The sequence below is a fragment of the Arvicanthis niloticus genome, chromosome 2 (assembly GCF_011762505.2).
Source record: "Arvicanthis niloticus isolate mArvNil1 chromosome 2, mArvNil1.pat.X, whole genome shotgun sequence".
Taxonomy (NCBI): Eukaryota; Metazoa; Chordata; class Mammalia; order Rodentia; family Muridae; genus Arvicanthis; species Arvicanthis niloticus.
The window spans coordinates 101,570,987-101,597,127 of NC_047659.1; the positions used below are offsets into that span (position 1 = coordinate 101,570,987).

Genomic DNA, 26,141 nt, shown 5'->3' on the forward strand with positions numbered 1-26,141 from the left:
GACCTTCACTAGAGGGTATTAGATTTTTCTTCCCTGTTTCCTAGGAAGGCTAGACTGTGAATAGATAGGGTGGGAGAATGCTTTTGTTCTTTTTGTTTGTTTTTTGTTTTGTTTTGTTGAGAGAGAGAGAGAGAGAGAGAGAGAGAGAGAGAGAGAGAGTGAGAGAGAGTGTGTGTGTGTTTCTGTGTGGAGTCCTGGTTGTCTCGGAACTTTCTCAGTAAAACAGGCTGGCCTTGAACTCAGAGATCAGCCTGCCTCTGCCTCCTGAGTGCTAAAATTAAAAGCATGCACCACGACAGACAAGTAAGTATGCCTTTCTTCTAAGTGGAATGGAACTGCGGTAAATTCTTTAATTTTGGAGAGGAGGCCTTTATTACTACTCCTCTCATACTATACATGACTTTATCCAGCTGCCCCATCATTTATGAGGAATTTTTGTTGGCTCTTTACCCTAAGAATCTATGAGGCTCCTAGAAATTAAACCATGAAAACGTGGCACTCCCTTTACAACTGCATCCCTACGAGTTCCCCAGGCATACCAGTCCACACTCCCATCCCAGGACCTCATCACCATCCATCTGAGGGGACTGAGGATGGTCTTTAGCCTCATCTCTCCTCCAGAGCTCAGAGTGGCAGCTGGTCCTGACATCTTAGTTCTCTGAATGGGTCCAAGAACCATTTGTTTGTTTGTTTCATTTTCTAACAATTCAGAGTCATAATTCTTTTTATTTATTTTTATTTTATGTGTATTTTTTCATGTATGTATGTCTGTGTACCACTTTTATGCCTTGTTCCTTAAGATTGGGGCATCAGATTCCCTGGAACTAGAATTACAAATGGTTGTGAGCTACTATGTAGGTGCTGGAAATGAAACCTAGGTCCTCTTTAAGAGCAGCTAGTGCTCTTAACCACTGAGCTCTCTGCCAGCCCAGAAAGACATGGTTCTTGATTGGCCTTCTGGGGTTCTACCCAAAAGAGAGGCTACTTGATATTAATGGGTGGTGTCAAAACTCTGAGACTATCCCAAGGAGAGTTAGGTGGAACAGCATCCATTCTAGTCCCTGAGGGAGGGTGCCTAGCTCTTCCCACATCCTTTCTGGCAGGGTAGGGATGATATTTCTGTGATATGTGGGATGATATGTGGTATTGTATAGCAGTTTTTATCTACAAGATTTTGGTTTTGTGAGCCTATGTCTTCTGGTTCTCTGAATAGCTGAGGGCATTTCCCAGTAGCTATTACACACACACACATACACACACACACACACACACACACACACACACACACACACATGAATGATAAAGAAAGCCAGAAAACTTAACTGCCATATCATTGCTTTGGTCCTGAATTTATAAGCCCGTCTATCAAATGCCAGGGTATTTAGTTGAACTTAGTGGGTGAAGAAAAAGTATAGGTATCCTATTTTTAAAAATGGGATATATAAGCCACAGTGTACAAACCTTTATTTCAGATCTAATATGTGAAGTCAACAAGTAACATCATGTAGAGATGCCTCTTCTCTGGCATTTTCTATATATTCCAACAATTCTGGAGATTAAGATGGTGGGGGTTCTAATTTCATCTCTGTTGTTAGGATAAAACACTCAGACTCAAAGTCACTTGGGGGAGGAAAAGATTTACGTGTTTATACTTCCAGGTCACAGTCTGCCACTGAGGGAAGTCAAGGCAGGAAGCTGAAACAGAAAGCACTGAGAACACTGTGGGCTCATCCTTTCTCTGGCTTGCTCACAGGCTCATACTTAGCTAACTTTGCTACACAGCTCAAGATCATCCTTACTCCAGGAAATGGTACTTTCACAGTGTAGTCAGGCTGTGTCCTCCTACATCGATTAACTATCAAGACAATTCTCCTATCCATGTCCATGTGTCTGATAAAAACAGTTAATTACTCAATGGAGACTCTACTTTTGAGGTAATTGTAAGATGTATCACATTGATGGTTGATGCCAACTAGGACAACAGGACAGCAACATGCTACAGATCATGCATTGTGGTAGACCTCTAACCTGAGCTAGCTTGAAGGTGGCCAAGGCTTTCAAGCTTTCAGCCCAGAAATGCTAAACCATATTCACTTATTCACTTGGGTCTTGTGTGCTCAAAAATTCTAATTGTTTTTTTTTTTGGTTTTTTGAGACACAAAAACAAAAACACAGGTTTCTCTGTGTAGCCCTGGCTGTCCTGGAACTCACTCTGTAGAGCAGGCTGGCCTCGAACTCAGAAATCCGCCTGCCTCTGTCTCCCAAGTGCTAGGATTAAAGGCGTGTGTCAACACTGCCCGGCCAAAAATCCTAATTAAAAAATAACTACACCTACCATTCTAGCTTTCCTAACATCCTGCAACATTTTAAAAAACACTTTGTTAGAAATATTTGAAAATGTTTAAAATTCTATTAAGACAGCATAGATTTTGACAATCATTAGAGTCCTATATTCAAGTGTAATGGTCCCTTTTATTTATGCATGTGTGTATATGAGGGTTGTACAGGTTCTTATATGTGGGTGCAGCCATAAACATGCCATGTTGTGTGTTGAGATAACCTTCAGGTGTTGGTCTGAGCTTTCCACCTTGTTTGAAACAGGCTGCTGCATGCAGCAGGCTACCTAATCCTCAAGCTTCTGGAGTCTCCTGTGTCTTCCTCCCATCTTGTGATTGGGCACATTGGATTCATACATATTTGCTCCACTGTGTCAGGTTTTTATGTGGGCTTTAGGGATCTGAACCCTGAGTCATTTCCTTGACCCCTAATAGTTTAAAAAGAATGGTAAGTGATACACATCACATAATAATAGACAATCAGAGGGCAGGTGAGACATCTCAGTGGATAAAGCCTAATGACCTGAGTTCAATCCCTAGAACCCATGTAAAGACAGAAGGAAAGAACTGGCTCTATAACATTTTCAGCAGTCAGGATTTAACAAACTTAGGCTTAGAATGACTGCTTTCAAATTCACCTGGAAATTCTATTCTAGTGACAAGAGTTGCCTGGGAAAAGCATGTTTTTCAACCATGTTCCTTCAAATATTTAAAAGTTAAATTTTTGGGGGGCGCCAATAAGATGGTATAGTAGACAAAGGTAGTTGTTGCAAATCCTGACAACCTGAGTTTGATCCCCAGGACTCACTCAGTAGAGGTGAGAATCCTGCCAATTATCACCTGAGTACCAGCACATGCATGGTGGGTAAGTTCCATAGGTGCACAGACACAGACACACACAGACACACACACACAGACACACACACACACACACACACTAAAATAACTGAACAAATGTTTTCAAAATCATACCCAATACTCAAAATATACACAGTCACTTCTTTTCACTGTAAAGCTGTAGTGACAATTTTGGAATTTTGCTTTCTTAAAAAAAAAAAAAAAAAAAAAAAAAAAAAAAAAAAAAAACCACAGGAATGTGCTTTCATTTTAATCCCAGGTGTGGGGACTGGGGCTGCTTCAGACTGTCTGCAGCAGCTGACTTTAAATTGTCTCACGCTCTAGCAGAGGCATGGTTTTGTCAGCAGCAGATAGTTTCTGCAACTGTGTGACATTTGAAATTCTGGTAACTTTTGGGAGGATGTATGTGATGCTTTGTATGTGCTTGGCTCAGGGAGTGGCACTATTTGAAGGTGTGGCCCTGTTCAAGTAGGCGTGGCCTTGCTGAAGTAGGCGTGGCACTGTGGGTGTGGGCTTTAGGATGATCATCCTAGCTGCCTGGAAGTCAGTATTCTGCTAACAACCTTCAGATGAAGATGTAGAACTCTCAGCTTCTCCTGCACCATGCCTGCCTGGATGTTGCCATGTTCCTGCCTTGATGATAATGGACTGAACCTCTGAACCTGTAAACCAGACCCAATTAAATGTTTTTCTTATCAGAGTTGCCTTGGTCATGATGTCTGTTGACAGCAGTAAAACCCTTACTAAGACAGTGTATAAATGCTAGAGCCCAGAGAGGTGGGTGGTTGGTGGTTGTTCAGAGGTGGGTTGAGCCCTCTCCTCTCCTCCTTTCTCTCTTATCTAGTGATACGGGGTGAACCTGGGGGAATAAAGAGTGGGTAAAAAGAACCCACAAAGTAGCAAAGACCAGCTACATAAAACAACTCCAAATTCAGGACTAAGTCAACATAATAACTGAAAAAGGTTCCTTTTGAGCAGCACCTCTTTCTTGTTATTAGTAAAATTCATCAAGTAGCAGACAGTCTGGCCACTCACCATGTGTTTGGCAAAGCTCCCCGCAGGACCAGTATTGCGCACCAGATGCCCTTCCGAAGGGAAGCTGAAGCTGCCGGCACTCAGGTTGTCTCGTGTGGAGTGGTTACCAAAGAGAACAAAAGGCTGCCGATGAGGGCTACGACAGCAAGACAAATGTGGTTAACCAAGATCCATGACTGGGTCTCGGGCTCTTCTGAGTGGTGTGACCATAGGACATAATGTTCCTGGCTGGCTTGGAAGGGATGTCAGATGTCTCTGATCTGTCCTAGTGACGCTTTCCCACCTGACCTTTTTGAGAAAAGAGTCTGCTCTCAGTAATATAATGAGGATACTCAATTTTTGTCAGGTAAAATTTAACAGAAATATAGCTTTTAGAGAATCGTAGCAGTTGGACTATTCAGATCCAATAGAACACAGAGCAGCTACCAACTTCTAAGTCCCTTTCAGGAGGGCAGGAGGAGAGAAGGATGCTAATGGTGTCCCTGTCACACACCTCCCACACATCCACCACCAGTCCTGGTGGTCTTTTCCTCTTCATCAACTAGACTTCCACCTCCTGCTCATTCCATAACCAATCCCTTCAGACAAATCAGTCAGAGCACCTTCCTAAGAGCCACCAAGGAAACTCCACATGGAGCATCTAGCAAATCAAATGAATACTACTCACTTTTCTTCTGAAAATTGGTTCAAGCTAAGCTACGCTTTAAACAGAAAAGGGTGTGTCTGAAACCCAGAGAAGTGGTTTGTTTATTAGACTGGACAGGACTTGGGGGAAAACAGGAGTTAGCTGCTTCCTCCACCCACCTGCTGATCACAACAAAGAGAAGGAACTACTTAGAAACCCTTCCTCCTCCTATCTTTTGCAAGGTGCTAGGTGCTTAGCTTAATTCATTTTACAGCCCCACCTGCACCCAGTACTGCTGTTGAACTCAGAGACCAAAACTTGTCTGCAGTTTTGCTTTCCTGAGCTAGGTATAAAGTCCCTTTCTTTAGATTGAGGTTGATTATCTATAATAGTCTAAAAGCCATTTTACTATAAGATTACAGAAAAATAAAGCAAATACAAAAGTACAAAGCACCAAGACAGACGAATCATAACTACAGAGTTTCTTTTCTGTCTGTCTTTCTTTTTTCTTTTCTTTTTTCTTTTTGAGACAAGGTTTCTCTGGGTAGCCCTTGCTGAGTTCCTAAAACTCTGTGTAGACCAGACTGCTGTTGAACTCAGAGATCTGCCTGCCTCTGTCTCCCTATTGCTGGGACTAAAGGCATGGGTCATTGCTGCCCGGCACAACTATGATATCTTATGTTGTAACTATAGTCAACTCACATCCTGAACTTCGATGTTCTCCATATTCCACACCCCTGATTTCAATTCCATTTTCTCTATCACCATTCACATTTCCCTCCCAGGAAACATACCTGTTTTCAGTAATATGGCTGGAGATCATTCCATGACTGAAGTAGCTTCTGAATGGCTAAAAGGAAGTCAATATATGATGTAAGATAACAACTTTGAAAATAATAAAGCTTTCACATATGTGTATATGTGCATACACATATCAAGAGAATGAGTACTATGTAGCAAAAAGACAGAGATATGTACAGAGTTTAAGAACACAGAAAGATAATGTAGATAAAATCATTAACTTGGAGTATAGCAAAGAAACAAAAAAAGCAAAAAAAAAATGAAAACAGCTGCAAAAGGCAAAGAAACATAAAGCAGACCCATTCAAATACAGAAAGCACTGATCAATCAGCATTTACAGTTCAAATCACTAATCTTGCCCCACTCTTCTCTTCTGTTAAAAGTCCCTACATTCCAATAACTTTAAACATAATTACAATATGCTAAATTAAATCAATAATCAGGAGAATTAAAGAACACAGAAGTATAATGATAAACTTTTCATAGGAAAACAAGGAATTCTTGACTTTGAATGAAGTATTAGGCTAAAGTTATTAATCAAAAGTTACCATACAGGGTCTCACGTTCAAAGGTTCAAATTTTCAAAAGGAAATTTCAGTGCCTTTAAGTAATATCTCTTGTGTTTTTTTTCAACTTGTCAGTATTTCTTCCTTGCAGAATACAGTAAATCTCACACACAATCTCTAAGAACTGTTAGCATTTTGGTAAATTTTCTCCAATTTTTTTATCATATCTGTAGATTATTACTGATTGTACTACATTATATTTATTCTAAGATATATATATACTGTTACTGAGTCTTCTTTATCAAGATTGTTACTGTGGGAGATGAAGAAATGGTTCAGGAGTTAAGAGCATTTGTTATTCTTGCAGAGGATCCAGGTTCAAATCCTCATACACACACAGTGGCTCACAACCATCTATAACTTCAGTTCTAGGGGATCTAACACCCTCTTCTAGTCTGGGCAGGCAATAAGACACATGTGATGCAGCCGGGCATACGCCTTTAATCCCAGCACTTGGGAGGCAGAGGAAGGCGGAGGTCTGAGTTCGAGGCCAGCCTGGTCTACAGAGTAAGTTCCAGGACAGCCAGGGCTCCACAGAGAAACCCTGTCTCAAAAAACCAAAAACAAACAAACAAACAAACAAAAAAACAAAACAAAAAGTAAGATGGAACACAATCAAGGAAATTATCTGACGTTGACTTTTGGCCTCTACATGCAAGTGGACACATGTGTGTGCAGAATACAAATGAATACATATACACACACACATCACACATATATACAAATGAATTTTCATGGCAAAAGGAAAAGGCATAAATAATACTATTGTAATAAACATGGAAGAAATACTCAAAATATATAGTAAGAATTCTTTAATTTTATTTAGAATTTCTTTAGAAACAAACTATCAAAAGGATGGCCTCAGATGCATTATGTGGTCCAGGGTTGCCTTGAACTTCTGATTCTTCTATTTCCACTCTCAAAGAGCAGGGATTACAAGCATGCCAGCACATGCAGGTTTTTTTGTTTATTTCTGAGAAGTCCTACTATGGTAGCTCTGGCTGCCCTGAAAAACCCAGAGACGCAACTGCTGTAGCTCAGGGGTTGAAGGCCTGAGTTGTCACACCCAGGTGATTTATTTATTTTTAATTATGCATCAGCATGTACATGAATGCAGGTACCCATGGAGACCAGAGCTACTCAGATGAGTACTGAGAACTAAACTCTGGGCCTCTGCAAGAGCAGTAAATGATCTTAGTCACTAAGCAGTCCCTGCACCCCTGAGACTGAAAACACTCAAGATGAAACTAAATATTCTAGTGAATGTGTGAAGCTATATGCAGCCTATATGGCTGGTGGGATGCAAATTAGAATGTTTTCAAGGAATTTTGCAATAGATTACCTTTTGACACAGAAAATGCCACTGGTATACACACACACACACACACACACACACACACACACACACACACACACCCTGCAATAACAATTTTTTTTAAAAAGGCCATGAGTTTAAATGAGAGTAATGGAAGGGTTTGGAGGGAGGAAAGGGAAGAAAGAAATGATAATTAGAGGAGAAAGGATCTGTATCCATAGGAACAAAGACTGAGACAAAAGTCTCAGAAACAATGTGAATAAGTAAATAATGAGCAACATCATTTGAGCACTGAAGCAGAAAACTCATTAACTTAGAATCTACACTGCCTATACATTGCAAAAATATCTTTCAGAAATGCAATTGAAGCTGGGAATGTTGATTCTTATCTGTGGTGGTTCGAATGAGAATGGCCCCATCGGCTCATATACTTGAATATTTGGTCCCCAGCTAGTAGAACTGTTTGGGAAGGACTAGGAGCTGTAGACTTTTTGGAGGAGGTATGTCACTGGGGCTTTGAGGTTTCAAAACCCCACACCATTCCCAGTGTCTCTCTGCCTCTTAAATGTGACTCAGATCTAAGCACTCAGCTACTGCCCCAGTGTTATACCCTGCCTAACGCCAAGCTCTCTGTCATGATGGTTATGGACTATCTATCCTCTGGAACTGTAAGCCTCAATAAACTGTAAGTTGCCTTGGTCAAGGTGTCTTCATGGCAACAGTTAAGATACCGAAGATGTTAACTATTATCCAGCACTTGGGAGGTAGAAGCAACAAGCCAGTGAGTTCAAGGCCAGTCCAGATTATCCAGTGATAATTTGGCCTTGGAATGACAGCATGGCACTTGTGATCAAGGGGCTCAACTAGTATTCAGAGGTACATAAGTACTAATTAGGACTCAACTACTGGTCGGGGACATCGCCATGCTGAAGGTGAATATCCTTCTAATAGAGAAGTGGGCATAAGAAAAATCCCCAGGTATAGGGGATTAAAACCAGAGCCTTGAATATACTTGTTTTTATAGGCATGGAAGGGAATATCTTTTATGACATATATAACATGGCTTATAGAAATGATAACCAAAGGAAACCTCTACAGTGGTGAATCTCAAAAAAAAATATTAGTAAGTCAGGCATAGTAATACATGACTTTTTTTTTTTTTTTTAATATATATGATGAATACACTGTAGCTATCTTCAGACACACCAGAAGAGGGCGCCAGATCCTATTACAGATGGTTGTGAGCCACCATGTGGTTGCTGGGAATTGAACTCAGGACCTCTGGAAGAACAAGCAGTGGTCTTAGCCGCTGAGCCATCTTTCCAGCCCAGTACATGACTTTTACTCCACCACTTGTCTTGTAAGGTCAGAGGCAGGTGTATATCTTTAAGTTCCAGACCAAAATCAGGGTCACATAGCAACCACATAATAAAATAACAACAAAAATAATAATATAGCAACAACAATAATAAATTTACCATTTTTCTTTCTTCTAAGACTTTTTACTTACATACCTCGCCTGCCTGAGACTCTGAAAGTTCCAGCAGGAAAGGGATTTCTGTGTCAAAATTAGCAAAGAAGCTTGTCCACTGACGCTCGAACACCGCCAGGTCCTAATTAACAACAAACAAAGAGTGTCACATAAGAGGGGCACTAGAGAACAAGAATCATCAACTTTCCTGAAATACTAGGCTATTCTATATGCAGATTAGTTATTACTTTTGAAAAGAAAATATCCAAAAAAGGAACATCTTTGCAGACAAAGTGGGTTGTCAGTAGTTACCTGGCTCCGGAGTGGGGACAGACACTGACTGCCCATGGACACAGGTAACATTCTATTGATAAAAAATATTCTCTCTTATATTTTTTAGACAGTGCATCACTATGCAGCACTGGCTGGCTTGAAGCTAGCTATATAGACCAAGCTGGCCTGCCTCTGCCTCCCAAATGTGTGGAGTAAAGATAGCTGGCTTTCACTAGAATTCTTTGCTTATTGCTATCTTTCCATCCATCCACCTAGGCAACCTACAGATGTCTGTACACATGAATAAGATGCACACATATATATTTTAAAAATCGTCAGTAATCACAGATGTGGGAATTTGTGGGAAAAGGCTGAAATTTGTTTTGAGATAGCATCTTACTATATAGTCCATGCTGACCTCAAATTCATTATTCTCCTGCCTCAGCCTCCCGTATACTGGGATTATATGCATATACCATTCCTCACTAGATGTTTTGGTTAACGACAGACCAAACATATGACAGTATATACCATGCACTGTTTCATTTGGGTTTATGTAATAATACTTTATAATGCTTACACAAAGACAAAATTGCCTAAAAATACCCTTCTTGGTATCTAAATCCTTTTATCTTTTTAAAGGGTAGCTTTATTTTTACTTTATGAGTATGAGTGTTTGCTTGCATGCATGTATAAGCATCATGCGTGTTCCTGGAGCTTGAGGAGGTTAGCTTCCCCTGGAACTAAAGTTCTTAACTGCTGTAAGCCACTATGTGGGTGCTGGGAACCTGGGGTCTCTGGAAGAACAACGATCCCTAACTACCACATTGTCCGTCCAGCCCCCAAATCCCAAGTACTGCATGTATATAGTTAACATGACCAACAAAGGGAGCTCTGGCTACTAAAGAGGTCTAGAAATAGGATCACACAGTCACAGTGAACATCCCTTACACTCATCACACTGATGAAATACTGCTTCCCACTCAAAGTAACCAGCAGTTAGAGAAAAGATCAGTTCTAAGTCTAGGCCAGGAAATTTATAAAATATGGACATGGAACATCTTATAGTAACTGGTAAGGAAATTTCAAGGTATGTGGCTATTGGGTTAAAAGGATATGTAAACCACTACCCAAAGATAAACTAATATGAGTACCACCAAAGATTACTGTATCAGCAAAGTGGATACAAATATATCAAATATTGAAATCTATGGACTCAAATAATATACAATAAGAAAACGAATTTATCTGTAGTGTTCAATTTTTCAAATTATTTTTCTTGGATTTTGAAAGGTAATTTCTTCTTAAGGAGTTTTTTGTTTGTTTGGTTTTTGTTTCCTACCCACCAGCCTTTGTTTTCAGTGAGGGAAACTGAATTCAGGACATTGTGCATGATAGTGAAGAACTCTACCACTGAATACTGCTAAGGTCCTATCCTAGCTAATGTCATTTAAACATTTACAAGCTGTTCCTTTCCATGCTCTTTAGTTAATAGTTTAAGGTAGGACTAACCTTTCTTACTAGCTCTAGAACTGTACCTTAAAGTACAGTTTAAGACCCTGTCTTAAACAAAAATCCAAAATGACAAAAAATTCACCTAGCGCATAGGAGGACTGCAGAGGTGGATCTCTGAGTTGGAGGCCAGCCTTGTCTACAGTGAGTTCCAAGACAGTCAGGGCTACACAGCAAAACCATCTCACAAAACCAAAACCCAAATCAAACCAACCCAACCAAACAAGAAATAACAATAAACCCACAAAGAATCAAAAGGTAGTTCTTTTGAAAACATCAACAAGATCAACAAATCTGTAAACAAATCAACCAAAGGAAGAGAGAGAAGATACGAATTAACAAAATTAGGCATGAGAATGGAAACCTACAGTATACGCTGAGGTTAAAACAATTTTAAGGACTTTAAAAATCTATGTTCCACCAAACTGGAAAACCTAAAAGAAATGGATGAATTTCACAATAGAAATGTCCTAACAAAATTAAATCAAGATGAGATAAACAGACCCATAATTCCTAGTGAAATAGAAGCAATAATTAAAAATCTCTTAAATAAAAGACAGGCCAAAACCAAATGGAGACAACATAGAGTGCTCCCGGAACTAATGCCAATCCCCTCAAGCTATCTCACAAACAGAAATTGAAGGAATATCTCCAAATTCTTCTTAGGAAGTTACTGTTACCATGAAACCAAAACACACAAAGAGTCAACAAAAAATAGAAAATTTTAACCAATATCCTTTATGAACAGAGAGAAAAATTCTCAATAAAATACTTATAAACTGATTCAAGAACACATCAAAAAGATTATTCACCATGACCAAGATCAGTCAGCGTCATCTAAAAGTTGCAAGGATGGTTCAACAATTATAAATCAATAAATGTAATCTAACATATGAACAGACCAAAAAACAAAAACAATATGACATTTCATTAGATGCAGAAAGGACTTTTGGAAAATTCAACATGCTTTTGTTTAAAGTCCTGGAGGGACTAGGGATAAAATGATACACCTGAACATAATAATTTACAGCAAGCCCATAGTCAATGTCCTAGAAGAGAAACTCAAAGCATTTTCAGTAAAGTCAGGAACAAAGTAAGGATATGTCCTCTCTGTATACTTGTTCAGTTTAGTGCTTAAAGCCTTAGCTAGCCAGGCAGTGGTGGCGCACGCCTTTAATCCCAGCACTTGGGAGGCAGAGGCAGGCGGATTTCTGAGTTCGGATTTCTGAGTTCGAGGCCAGCCTGGTCTACAGAGTGAGTTCCAGGACAGCCAGGGCTACACATAGAAACCCTGTCTCGAAAAACCAACCAACCAACCAACCAAACAAACAAACAAACAAACTAAAGTCTTAGCTAAAACAGTTAGACAACTGAAAGAGATCAACGGAATTCAAATAGGAAAAGAAATCAAAGTATCCTTATTTGCAGATGATATTTTATATATAACAGACCCTAGAAAATCTACTAAGAAACTTCTACAGTTGATAAAAACTTTCAACAAAGTAGCAGGATGCAAAATTAACACATAAAAATCAATAGTCTTCTAACATACAAATAACTAACAAACAAACCAAGAAAAAAATCAGGCCTAAAAAAAATAAATTGTCTTGGAAAAACCTCTAATCAAGCAAGTGAAACACTTGTATGATAAGAACTTTATGACACTGAAGAAAAAAAAATATAGAAGGTAGAGAGATCTCTCCTGCTCATGGACTGGTGAGACAATACTGTGAAAATGACCATCCTACCAAAAGTAACCTAAAAATTTAATGTAATCCCCATCAAAATTCCAACACAGCTTTTCACATAAATTGGAAAAAAAAACAAAAACAAAAACAAAAACCAATCTTTACCTTCATATGGAAGCACACACAAAAAATCAGGAGAGCTAAAACAATCCTGAATAATAAACCTGCTGGAGGTTATTAACAACCCAGACTTCAAGTCATGTTACAGGGCTATTGTAATAAAAACAGCATGGTGTTGGCATAAAAACAGCTATGCTGATCAGTGGAACTGAATTGAAGACCTGAGCATAACTCCACACATCTATAAACACCTGATTTTTGATAAAGGGTAAAGTAAAAAAGTACACATTGGAGAAAAGACAGCACCTTTAACAAATGGTGCTGGTCAAACTGGACGGCTGCATGTAGAAGAATAAAAATAGGTCCATACTTATCACCCTGCACAAAACTCTACTCCAAGTGGATCAAGGACTCCAACAGAAGGCCAAATAGCTTGCATCTGACAGAAGAGAAAGGGAAATAATTCTAAACTTATTGACACAGAAAAGGACTTTCAGAACAGGACCCTGATAGCGGGCATTAGGACCAACAAATAATAAATGTGATCTCATGAAGCTAAGAAGCTTCTCACAACAAAGGGCATCATCATTTGAGCAAAGCAGTAGTCTATAGGATGGGAAAATCTTTACCATCTATACATCTGACAGAGGGTTAGAACCTAGATTATCATACAAAGATCAAAAAACCCCAGTAGTCAGGATGGCCAAGACCAAGAACAAATGACAGCAGATACTGGTGAGGATCCAGGGACAGGGTCAACAATTATTTCTTGCTGGTGGGAGTGCAAATTGGTAAAGCCACTACTGTTATCAATGTAAAGATTCCTCAAAAAGCTGAGAACTGATAACCCATGAGATCCAGCTCTGTATCTCTTGGGCATATACCCAAAGGACTCAGTATTTTACTACAAAGATACATGCTTATCAAAGCTCATTACTGCTCTGAATAAAATAGCTAGAAACTAAAACAGACTAGCTATCCATCAATTGGTAAACATATAATGAATATGGAGTTCATTTAAACAACAGAGTATTACTCAGCTATTAGGAAAAACAAAATTACAAAATTTGTAGTTAAATGGATAGAGCTAGAAACATTTGTCCTAAGTGAGGTGACCCAGACCAGAAAGACAGACATTGCATGTCTTCTCTTATTCGTGGTTAAGAGCTTTTAATCTTTAAATACGTATGTGTGTTTCATTTAGAGTAACTAGAGAGGTCAGGTAGCTGTAAATGACCAGGCAGAAGGTGGGAATCTCCCAAAGAAAAAGAAATAGAATATAATGTCATAAAAGGATTAAGGGGAAACTCGAACAGGAAGATAAAATAGGCTGGGAGATGGAACAACAGAGTAAAGGAGGGAATATGCAGAGGAATAATACTAATGACCTTTTGAAAAGCCACACGAAAATTTACTACTGTAGAATCTTTCTAAAATATATACATATATGAGAGCAATTTAGATAAAGTTACTATATAATGGAAGAGACAAGCCCCTAATTTATTATATAACAAGTAAAACACCCAGTACCAGGAACAGGTTACAACTTACTGAGTTTTGGTCAAAGGGATCCCACAGACACCACCCACAACCCTTAAACATCCCAGGTTATTGCCAATGTTGCTGGTTACTGGTTCCACAACCTGGAGGTACATGACCTACTTATGTCATCCATCCATCGTGGAGAACTTGAGCTGATGCTCAACTAGAAATTTAACCCTACTGACTAGTGTTCAGGATGCTAGAAAGTCCTTTCTCCACACTACCAGAGGAGACAAGTCATCACTAATCCCACCTAGCTACAAAACCCTTTGACTTACGACGATGGCCTGCCATCAAGACACACCGGTGCAATAGTGCAAGATACACTGTGCAAAGTAGCACAGATGTTATGGGAGTAACCAACCACTTAAAAAAACTCAGATTTAAGGCCCATTCTGTGAGATGGAACCCATACCTAACACGGCTGAAGTAGCCAAGAACTTGAGACTTGAGAATATTATTTATTCTACTAGATGAGTATAACAAAATGATTCCTAATCATGTACTGCTAAACCAAAAGATCTGTGCTGACTCAACCCTTACCAGGGAAGCTTCCTCTTGCAGTAGAAGGTAATTAACACAGAGACCCACAACTGGACAGTGTGTAGAAAATAAGACACTTTGGAGCACTGAGCTCTGAATGAGACGTCATTGCCAAACTCCTCCCTCTAAGGAGCAAGGATTTATGCAGAAGAGGAGGGAAAAAGATATTAAGAGCCAGAGATAGTAGACAACTTCACCACAACAGCATCTTCACGACTCAGCAGGGCTGATACACATAGGAGCCTGGCTGTGACAACACATACATAACCTGCACAATAAGTTCAAGCCAGGCAAAACCCTAGCATGTAGAAGGGTAAGTGGACATGAAGTCCTGCCCCTAGTCATGAATCCATTTGCAACTGATACCTGCTGGGAGAGAGAAAATTAGTGTTCTCCAGTGGAGTGACACTGAGTATACCAACTACACCCCAGGGCAGGCCCCAGGCTCAGGAGCGGCTGGCCAACACAAAATGGGAGTTCATGGTTTCTGTGTGCTTTTAGTTTTGTTATTGTTTTGTCTTCTTGATTTTTCTGTTTGTTTTGATTTTGGGTGGGTACAGAGGTGGGAGGATCTAGGAGGAGCTGGAGGAAGAGAAAGAATATGATCATAATATATAGTACAAAAATTCTTTTAAGGCAGCAAATAAAAAGTAAAGAGTAAATAGTACTATATCCTAATTCTATTAAATTAATCATCTATCAATTTCATTGTTCTTGGCATCAAAGGATTCATTAATTTCTTTTTTAAAAACCGTTTTCATTATTATACTTTATGTTACGGATATTTTATATGGGTTTAGTGTGCATGTGCATGTCTGGCTCCTGCAGAAACTGGAAGGGGCATCTCATCCCCTGCAACTAGAGCTACCAGAAGGTTGCGAGCCACCATCAAGGTACTGAAAATTGAACCCAGGTTCTCTGGAAGAGTAGCCAGTGCTCTTAATTGCCAAGCAATCTCTATGGTCCAATTAATCAATTTTTATTTTCATTTAAAAAGTTTATTTAGTTGGGTGCTGTGGTGCACGGCTTTAATCCCAGGACTTGGGAGACAGAGGCAGGTGGATGAATCTTTGTCAAGTTCAAGGCCAGACAGAGGTGGTAGATGACTACACTTCTTTTAGAGACACTTTCTTAAAAGTAAATAAAATGAAATTTAATTATTGATTATTCTGGTGTGGGGTGTGCAGGCATGCCACAGTATACATGTGGAAGTCAGGGGACAATTTTGTGGAGTTGGTTCTATCTTTCCACCTTTATGTACACTCTAGGGATTATCTTAGTTCACCAGCCTCAGCAAGTGTTCACTGCTGGCCGGAGCTTCTTGCTTTTTAATCAGCTTTCTTCCCTCGTAGTTCATTTGATATTTATTTTCATTTGAAAATCTCTAATAATCAATGTTCTAACTATTTCAGTTATTAATAGATTTTCATGACTTTGCTTCTTGATACCCTGATTTCAGTTTTATCTTTATAAAAAACTAAAAGAAAGTTTAAAGTTTAGTAAGTTGTTTTTAAAATTATTATTACTTTTCAGTTGTAGAGTTTCCCTGTAACTACTGTAAAAACCTAATGCACAATTTCCTCAGTATCTATTAACCCCTAACCATGTCCAATAATGAAATTAGTTACATTATTGTTAAAAATATATCTGACCTCTTCCTGGTTCCCAGACATACAGCTCCCAACACAGGTACACTTACTTTACTCCTAAGTGCCTTTTTTCCAGTAATTTGGGTGCCTAAATCTATGTTTAAAAATCTCATAATTAAAGTTCAATTTTGCATTATAAAAAACAAAGAAAGAAAGAAAAGCAAAAAGAAAAGATTGGGGGCTGGAGAAATGGCTCAGCAGTTAAACGCATGACTGGTCTTTCAGAGGACCAGAATTCGATTCTCAGAACCCTCTTCCTCCTTCTCCTCCTCCTCTTATTCTTCTTCCTCTTCTTCCTCTTCCACCTCTTTCTCCTCCACCTACTCTTCTTTCTCATCCTTTTTTTTTTTTTTTTTTTTTTTTTTTTTTTTTTTTTTTTTTTTTTTTTTTTTTTGAGAAAGGGTATCACTATATAGTCCTAAGATGGCCTAGAAGTCACTCTGAGACCAGGCTGGCCTCAAACTCAGAGATCCACCTGCATCTGCCTCCGAAGAACCAGGATTTTTTAAAGGCAAGTATCACCATGCCCAACTACCTTTTTTTAATATATAGATTCAACTTTCTGCTATTCTAAGGAAAAACAATTAGCATTCTTAGTCATCAGGAAAATGCAAATCAAAATGATCCATCAGAATGGCTAAGGTCAAAAACTTCAACCCAAAATGTATCCTATCTACAAGATGTGCAGGGACAAAGATGGAGCAGAGACTGAGGGAATAGCCAACCAATGACTGCCCCAACTTGAGACCCATTCCATGGGTAAGCACCAATCCTTCACACTATTAATGATACTACTCTATTATGCTTACAGACAGAAGACTAGCATAACTATCCCCTATGAGGCCCCACAATCAAACATTAGATAGAGCTCAGGGAGTTTAATGGAAGAGTTGGGGTAAAGATTGAGGGACCCAAAGAGGACAGGGATTCCACAGGAAGACCAACAGAGTCAATTAACATGGACCCTTGGGGACTCCCAGAGACTGAACAACCAACCAAAGAGTATACACGGGCTGGACCTAGGCACCCTGCACATATATAGCAGATGAGCAGCTTTGTCTTCATGTGGGTCCCCCAACAACAGGAGTGGGAGCTGTCCCTGAACCTGTTGCCTGCCTGCCTGCCTACCTGTATGCCAATGGAGTCTGTTCCCCTAACTGGACAGCTTTGTCTGGCCTGAGTGGGAGAGAAAGGAGGTAGTGGGGGAGATGATACCTAGAGGAGAGCTCCCCCTTCTCAAAGGAGAAGGGGAGAGGAATTGGGGGAGGATCTGCATGGGGGGTTGCTGGGAGGAGAGGGGGGCTGATATTGAAATGTAAAATGAATAAATTTAATAAATAATATCTATTTTCCTTTTCTCTTCTCCTTTTACTTTTATTTCCTTCTGCCCAAAGGAACTAGTTCACAGTAGTATGAAACTAAATTGTGGCCTCTAAACTTACTCCTCACATAAACACACAGGAGTTCTCCAAAGAAATGGTTGGATATAGGTGAGAAGCAGCAAAAAGTCCAGATAATCATGTATAATCTCTGGCAATGCTGGAGGATGGGAGGGGCGGTGTGCAGAGGAGACAGACTCTAATTTTCTTTGTGCAACCTCCAAGTAGATAAGTCTTAGGGACTCTTTTTCTTATGTTTTTAAATTAATGAATATATATATATATATATATATATATATATGAATGAGATAATAAACAATCTACTCAATCCTATTCTAAATGGTTAGTACAAAGTATAAGTAGCACATCTCTAATAAACTATGACCATTTATTTATTTATTTATTTATTTATTTATTTAATAGGTTAGAGGACAATTTTGTGAGATTGGTTTTTTCTTCTGTGGATATCAGGGAGCAAACACAGGTCCTCAGGCTTGGCAACAAGTGCTCCTACATGCTGAGTCAGCTCATTGGCCCCATAACAAGATTTTGTTTTTTGTTGTCTTTGTTTATTTCTTTCGAGGCAGGGTCTCAATGTGTAGTCAGGGCTGGTCTGAAACTCATTATTTAGCTATGGCTGGCCTTGAAGCCATAGAGCTCTTGAAGCCTGTGCTTCCAGAGAGCTGGGTGAAAAGGCATGCACTACCACACCCAGATGAACAATTAGGGACTCAAGACTTAGAAAATTGCATTCTATTGTGGGGCACCTTCTTGTAAACAAGCCTGTGGTAGAACACAGACACACCCAGTTTAAAGACTATCTAGAATAGCTTTTGTGCTACTAAGATACTGCCGAGCACTTGGAAGGACCTAGGCAGAATGTTAAAATATTACTGTCTAGGCAATAGGACAAGTGTGCCACCTCTGTTTCAAACTTTGATCTCTTTAAGTAATTTGTCATCTTAAATCTTTCATGCTACAAGGCAACTTCTGCATTGTTTTTACTAAAGTCCAATATAATATTCCTCCCCCTGAGGGGGAAAAAAAAATAACCAAAAAGTCTTCAGGTGAGACAGCTGCCTCAGCAGGTTTTCCTCACAGAAGAGCCTCAGTTCCCCCAGGTTTTCTCTTCTGCAAGAATCCAGAACAGTCTGGGAAAAGAGGCCCCACTCTGATTAAAGCAAACTAAGATGTACCTTGCATTTCTTCAAACTAAATAAATACCTTTGGTGAGTAATTGGCTAGGATAATTGAACATAATTATGTTAAATACACTTTGGCTTCTTACTTCTGAAAGCATGTTCTCCAGAGACACAGGATCCATCCTGCTGTAGACATTCCAGAGACTCAAACTCACGTCCTGCAGCTGCAGCAAAGAGCAGAACGTTGAAATCATTACGTCAATCACTTCTTATCTTCTGATACTCAAAAATTACTAGTGTTACTAGAATAATAAGCTGAAAATTTATATTATTTTTAAATTATTTTGTTAACTGTATTATTAAACCAAGAATTTATTAATTCTATTAGAATAAACCACAATTTTATTAATCTTATTTGACCCTATATAAATTAATAAATGCTTTCTCATTCAAGAAAATTATTTTCAGAATCTTCAATATATGATTACATTCAATGATGGCACATACACATTTACACATATATATACACACCATGTTTTTTCTTTGTAATCTTAATTAAAATAATACATACTCATAATTTTTTAAAAGTCAAATATAAAAGGTTTATAATAAAAAACTTGAATCTTCTACTTTAACCTTTTAGAAAGTATAGTAGTCTCATTCAAAAACTACTTAGAGCTTTTTTGTTATGTCTAGATTTATGTTATTTATATAGAGATATCTATTTCTTATCAATTTAGTAGTTTTTTTTTTTTAAGATTTATTTATTTTATGTATGTGACTACACTGTTGTTGTCCTCAGACACACCAGAAGGGGGCACTGGACCCCATTACAGTTGGTTGTGAGCCACCATGTGGTTGCTGGGAATTGAACTTGGGACCTCTGGAAGAGCAGTCAGTGCTCTTAACCACTAAGCTATTTCTCCAGCCCTCAATTTAGAAGTATTAACTTATACAAAGATGCAGGTTTTCTCTGTCATTGCACCACACTTTTTCTCTATACTCACATTAGCTATTTATAATATCAAAATCATACAAATATTATCTTTCCAAGATAAAGTACACTTCTTAACTCCCCCACCCAAGTCAGGTGCACTAACTGCTCCAGTTTTTCACTAGCATTATCTTTGCTTTGTTTTTTGTTTGTTTGTTTGTTTGGGTTTTTTTGTTGTTTTTTGTTGTTGTTGTTGTTTTTGGTGTTGTTGTTTTGACACAGGGTCTGTCTCACTCCATGAGCTTTGGCTGGCCTAGAGCTTCCAGTATACTTGGGTGGCCCTGAACTTGTAGATCTGCCCATCTTTACATTCTGAGTAGAACCTCAACAGTTCCACCCAGTCTGTTTACTCCAGGGTCCCAGCAGTGCCACCACTGTCCTCTCCTTGCCTGTGCAGATGCTCCTGTGTGGTTTAGTGCCCGCAGCACTCCGAGCCTCTCTGCACCACGTTTCTTTTGCATCCCCCTTCTCCGAAAGCCAACATTATCAAACGTTCAGAGCAGAAGAAGACAAAATCACCTCTGAGATCTAACTAACCCATACAGCTTTCATCAGCCTACGGAACTTTCCTCAGTGACGAAATCTTCTTGAAGAGCATCATTTCCACCCTTCAGCTGCAATGTTTGTCTGTATGCAGTAAACCAGTGTTCACTGTTTACTCTCATTTTTATTTAGTGTTTGCTGTCGACCCTTTGCTTAGGGACACTGCCTGTCCCAGTTGCAGCATGTTAGCAGTAAGAAGAAAGCTAGACCAAGGGAGTTCAACCAGCAGAACTTTCTTCCTGCTGCTTCAAGGAAAGAAAAGTTCTCTAGACAAATGACTCACTTTAGCTCAGCCTAAGTGCTGGCTATGTGGGCTTAGCTTCCTCTCGGGCTGGCACTTACCATATGCAGGGACATGTACAATGACCCTCTGGGGTAGGTACTGGGTTTCACTTCTCTTACAGAGTCATCAAACAAATTTCCCCAAAGACACAGAGGTAGTAAGTAAGTAACTGGCTGGGAAGACATCCCCTCCCCGAGGTGATGACATTCCTTGGGGTATGACCATATGCTAAATTAAACTGTAAGTAGCCGAAGGTCTCCTCCCAGCATTTAAAGAGCTATGAGCGGCATCGGCCATCAGAGTTGAGAAGGGCATTAGGAGATGAGATCTACAGAACAAAGAGTTCCACACAGTAAGTAACGCAGAAAAGCAAAAAAAGAATAAAATTCAGATCAGGAGACAGAGGGAGGTGGAGGGGTAATGAGAGGGAGGCAAAGGAGGAATACTTGGGAAAACGGTGAAAGTTATTAGTTACATGCTACGCATGGTGGCCTGATTCCCTCCAACTTCCTTGGGAATTACTCTACATCTTAAGGGAAATTCCCAAAGCCTGATTTTTACACTGTAACTAGCTGGGCAGTGGTGGCACACGCCTTTAATCTCAGCACTTGGGAGGCAGAGGCAGGAGGATCTCTGAGTTCAAGGCCAGCCTGGTCTACAGAGTGAGTTCCAGGACAGCCAGGGCTATACAGACAAACCCTGTCTCGAAAAACAAAACAAACAAACAAACAACCCCACTGTAACTATAGTAATCCTACCTGACAGAACAGTGAAATCCACAGAGAGCCTTAGAGTGTGTGGTGGCCTGCTAGGCAAGGCCCTGCATACTTTCTCGGGATGTTAGTCCTCTGACTTGCTTCTAAAGGTACTATTCAACAGGATGTCCTCATTTCTAGCATGACAATGGCTTTGTCTGCCTAGTTTTCTGTTGAGTCAGGTCACATCAGATAGAAACAAATGGATGCCTTAGGTCACTCGGTTAACATACCAGGCCATCTTCCCTAACTGTACTGACGACTCATCTTCCAGACTCACTTTCATCCATTAACCTCTCTCAACAGATATTTATTGGTCATCTCTAAGATGCAAAAAATACAAAACACTGTGCACACTCCATCTCTTTCAAAGCCAGGCATAATAATACACACCCTTAATCCCAGCACTTGGGAAGCAGAGGCAGCTGGATCTCTGGAAATTCCAGGCCAGCCTGGTCTACACAGTGAGATCTTGGGTGGTTTGCTTGTTTAATGCACATTTGCTTTGTGACAAGACCCAAACATACTAGTTTTCACACATACCTCATATTTCATGGTAAAAAATCCATCTCCTCCAATGCCTTCAAGTGCAAAGGCCTGTACAATTGGCCACTTCTCTACCACAAACATATCAAATATCTGTAAGTGACCTAGAAGAACCACACACACCAATACATATCAAATGCCATCCTGGACAATTGAACCCGATCTCAGGTGGTTAGACAGGAATCATCTCTTACAAATTTACCAGGACAATAAGAGGGTTAGATATTGAAAATAAAAATATACGGTCAAATTCAAGAAAAATTTAAATCACAAGAAAATATTATAAATTCAGATTTCTCTACAGCATGTTTACATTTTCGTTTTTTTAAAGTAACTAGTACTCTACTACAGTTGATTTGTGCCATTCAGTGAGTACGTTTATTAACAGACCAAAAGTTGGCTCTTCTGTCTAAGGAAACAGCCAATCAGCTTTCTCAAGGGAAAACTATCAAACCCAAGTTTCTTTTTTGGCCAAGTATAATGACATTTGTCTTTAATAGCAGCACCTGGGAGACAGAGGCAGGTAGATCTCTGGAGTTTGAGGGTAGCCTGGTCTACATAGCCAGGGGCAGCTACATAGTGAGACCCTGTATCAAAACAAAACAAAAATAGGTGTTCTTTTTGTAACAATAATTTCAATTTTCAGGGTTTTTTTCTCCCTACAATATTAGCACTGATAAACTTGTTGATTGCCCCCCTGTATTCTATATTGAATTTCCCTGTTTAACAGTGGTTCTCAACCTTCCTAATGTTGTGACCCCTTTTTAGATATTTGGTAGTTCCTCATATAATAATGACCTCTAACCATAAACTTATTTTGATGCTACTTCATAACTGTAATTTTGCTACTGTTATGAATGGTAATATAAATATCTGAAATGCAGGACATGCAATATGTGACCTCCAAAGGGGTCACAGCCCACAGGTTGAGAACTGCTACTATAAACATTTTTGTTTGCTTGCCTGTTTATTTGTTTGAGACAGGGTCTCTATGTAGCTTTGGCTGGCCTGGAACTCACTATGTAGACCATAACTGTCTTCACCCTTATAGAGAGCCATTTACTTCTGCCTCCCAAGTGCTGAGTGGGATTAAAGGTGTATGCTACCATCCTAGCAAAAAGATACATTTTATTTTAAATATATATATATATATATATATATATATATATATATATATATATATAATCTCCATGGAGTCAGATCCCTGGAACTGGAGTCACAAGTCATTGTGAGCTGCATGACATGGCTGGTGAGAACCGAACTCAGGTCCTCTGATAGACTAGTACATGCCTTTAGCCAACTCTCTAGCCCCATAAGCCCATTTTTAAAATAGCTATTAAAATAACACTTTTCTATTATGAAGACACATCATATCTATAAGTAATAAATAATACAGACTAGATGTTAATTGTGCTAAATCCCTCATCAGTTCTCCTTGACCACAGAAGAGTTACCACGTTAGAGTGGTAACTTCATAGTTATGAACAAGGAGCTTGTATAAGAGAGTCCCTAAATTTCATTCTGGTCAATCCTTTTCCTTAGTGAAAACGGATCAAATGGTTTTCCAGCCAAATATCTACCAGGAAAGAGGAACATTTAATCCTCAAACCATCCAAGCAAGCAACATTCCCCCCCGCACCCCCAGATCCACTCAGACTGCGTTCCCTCCCTCTCACCCTCCCGAAGGAGAGAAGAACGATCTTTTTTTTTTTACAGATTTATTTATTTATTATATATACAGTGTTCTGCCTGCATGTATGCCTACACACCAGAAGAGAGAACCAGATCTAATTATAAATGCTTATGAGTCACCATGTGGTTGCTGGGAATTGAACTCAGAATCTCTAGGAGAGCAGTCAGTGATCTTAACCTCTCCAGCCCCAAGCAAGGTTCTGAAGTGGCGTGCTGTCAGATACTCACCCTGGGAGCTATAAGGAATACCAATCCTACTACAGTCTCGAACCATGTCCACAAAGCTGGAAATCTTAAATTCTTCTGCTGCTTCCTCATCTTCATACTAAGGGGAATTAAAAGAAAAATGGACTCTAATGAGATACATCATTTAACGTTCACTTGGGAGGCAGAGGTAGGCAAATGTCTGAATTACAAACTAGTCAAGGCTACCCAGTGAGACCCTGACTCAAACAAAATAAATACAAATAAAATAAAAGATAAAGTAAGATCCCATAACTATCTAAATAAGCCTACAAATTTGTGTTGAGCAACATTTACAGCCATTCATGACTACTGCAGGCTGGAAAGCCTGGAAGGGCAGTCTCTGTAATTTTGCTACTGTTTCTGAGCCCACCCTCCTGTCCTAGAGACAGAGACTGGTGAAGGAGAGGCAGGAGGGTGAGCTCAGAAACCAATGAAAGCTTCTGCTGTCTCCTTCACATAAACAACCAAAGCCTCACATCAGAAAGCTTTCTACTTGAATATTCATTTTTGTGTAAGCATACTCAAACACTGGATCTGTAGTTTAAAGGGGCTTCTGTCCCAAACCAACACTGTCCTGAATGAAGTACTTATCCTGTCTTTTCTCCTCACCTCATTTTCCGTCATGCAATGGAAATGCAGGTTTCTCCAATGTGCCACGTAAGGCAAAAGATAGCGGTAGTTGACAGGATTACAGTACAGATGAACACTATCTGATTTAATCAATATAATCACATCTGCAAGAAGGAAAAAGCAAAACACAAAATTGTCAGAGGCTTTTCCTTCAGTTTCTGCTCAGATAACTAATAATTAGTAATTCTATTTTACGCACGAGATTATAGTTTAGCAATTCAGGGTTTGGATGACCAGGCCCTGGGTTCATTTCTAGTATAACAAACAAATAAAACTCCAAAAGCAAAACATACAGCTATTTCAGAAACAATGTAACTAACAAAAGTCTAAATGGATAATTATTTAATCAAGCAATAGTTAGGTGTGGACTGTAAGGGTTTTCTATTGCCTCTGCAATGCGCCTCCTATGGTGGCCTTCTAAATATGACAGCGTAAGACTCAAATTAGTCAAAAGAGCATAGTTCATTCCTGAACCAGTGGACTGCAAAGTTCAACAGTCAGAGCTGTGGTACCAATGTTGGCCATGTTACTCATGTACTGACTGATGACACACTAGCCGCATTCCTGAAGATGGAGCCTAGGCTATACACATGCTCAGCATACAATCTGTTACCCTCAGCCCATTTCACTTGTTTAAAGGAGGTCTAAGTTGCTTCAACTGGCTTTGAACTCAATATATAGCTCAGGGAGGCATTGAACTTGTAATCCTCCTGCCTCAGCCTTCCAAGCAACTATGATTTCAGGACTGTGCCACCAGGCCTGGCTTTTTTTTTTTTTTTTTTTTTTTTTAAAGACTATCTAGCCCTTGCTGATCTGGAATTCACTGTGTAAACCAGGCTGGCCTTGAATTTACAGCAATCCTCCTGCCTTTGCCTCTAAGTGGCGGGGTTACAGACAAGCATCACCACACCTGGCTTCACAGTGCACTATCAATGAGGAGATAAGTATCAAATGGAAATAATATGGCTACTCAATCAAGAAACAGCACTAATTATGACAGGGGCTCCACACAAAACTCTAAAACTCGAGGCCAGAGGCTCATTTGGCTCCAAGCAATTGTGAACCTGGACATTGCATGTCAGTCTCAGGACAGCCGCTGTGGACAGCAGTGAACTCTGTACACAGGAAGAGGCTGGATGGAAGGAAACACAGGCAAGCGGAAGAGCTTCTGGAAACATACCAACAGATTGCAGATTCAGAACTGCCATCAACAGTGGTGGATCGAGTAAATAAAGAAATCCCCAGAGTACAAGAAAACCCAGGCAAATTCAGGAGCCATGAGACAGGAAATGCAATGGGGCAGAAATAGTAAAGTAGCCTGAGTGTGAAAAATGAACACAGTATGATTCCAAAAGAAAAACAGGCCTTGCTCAATGGCTCTCTGACGGCAGGGCCATTAGGCCTCTCTCTAACAAGACCACTCGAGGAACTCGTGGAGTGAGAAAAGTGCAGAAAGAAGGAGAGAGCCTCTCTCATGTCTCAGCACTGGGCTTCCTCATGGCCCAGAGCCCCCAGGTCCCTGTCCTAAATCAACTGTCAACTTCCTGCTAAGGAAGAAATTTATGACACCAGAAAAAGTGAGGGGGGCAGTGCACAC

The 26,141-nt window shown here is 39.7% G+C and overlaps 1 protein-coding gene across 3 annotated transcripts in view; it reads right to left on the bottom strand.

The window, feature by feature from the left end:
• Window positions 1–26,141, bottom strand: part of Dnaaf9 (dynein axonemal assembly factor 9) — a 140,842-nt gene that overhangs the window by 93,958 nt on the left and 20,743 nt on the right. For all 3 annotated transcript variants that reach the window (XM_076929764.1, XM_034494940.2, XM_034494939.2), the window contains exons 4-10: window positions 24,524–24,648; window positions 23,897–23,993; window positions 21,974–22,080; window positions 19,002–19,079; window positions 9,051–9,149; window positions 5,649–5,704; window positions 4,230–4,365 (exon numbers count right to left, since the gene is read on the bottom strand). In XM_076929764.1, the coding sequence (XP_076785879.1) occupies window positions 4,230–4,365; window positions 5,649–5,704; window positions 9,051–9,149; window positions 19,002–19,079; window positions 21,974–22,080; window positions 23,897–23,993; window positions 24,524–24,648 (698 nt within the window). The remainder of the gene's footprint in view (window positions 1–4,229; window positions 4,366–5,648; window positions 5,705–9,050; window positions 9,150–19,001; window positions 19,080–21,973; window positions 22,081–23,896; window positions 23,994–24,523; window positions 24,649–26,141) is intronic.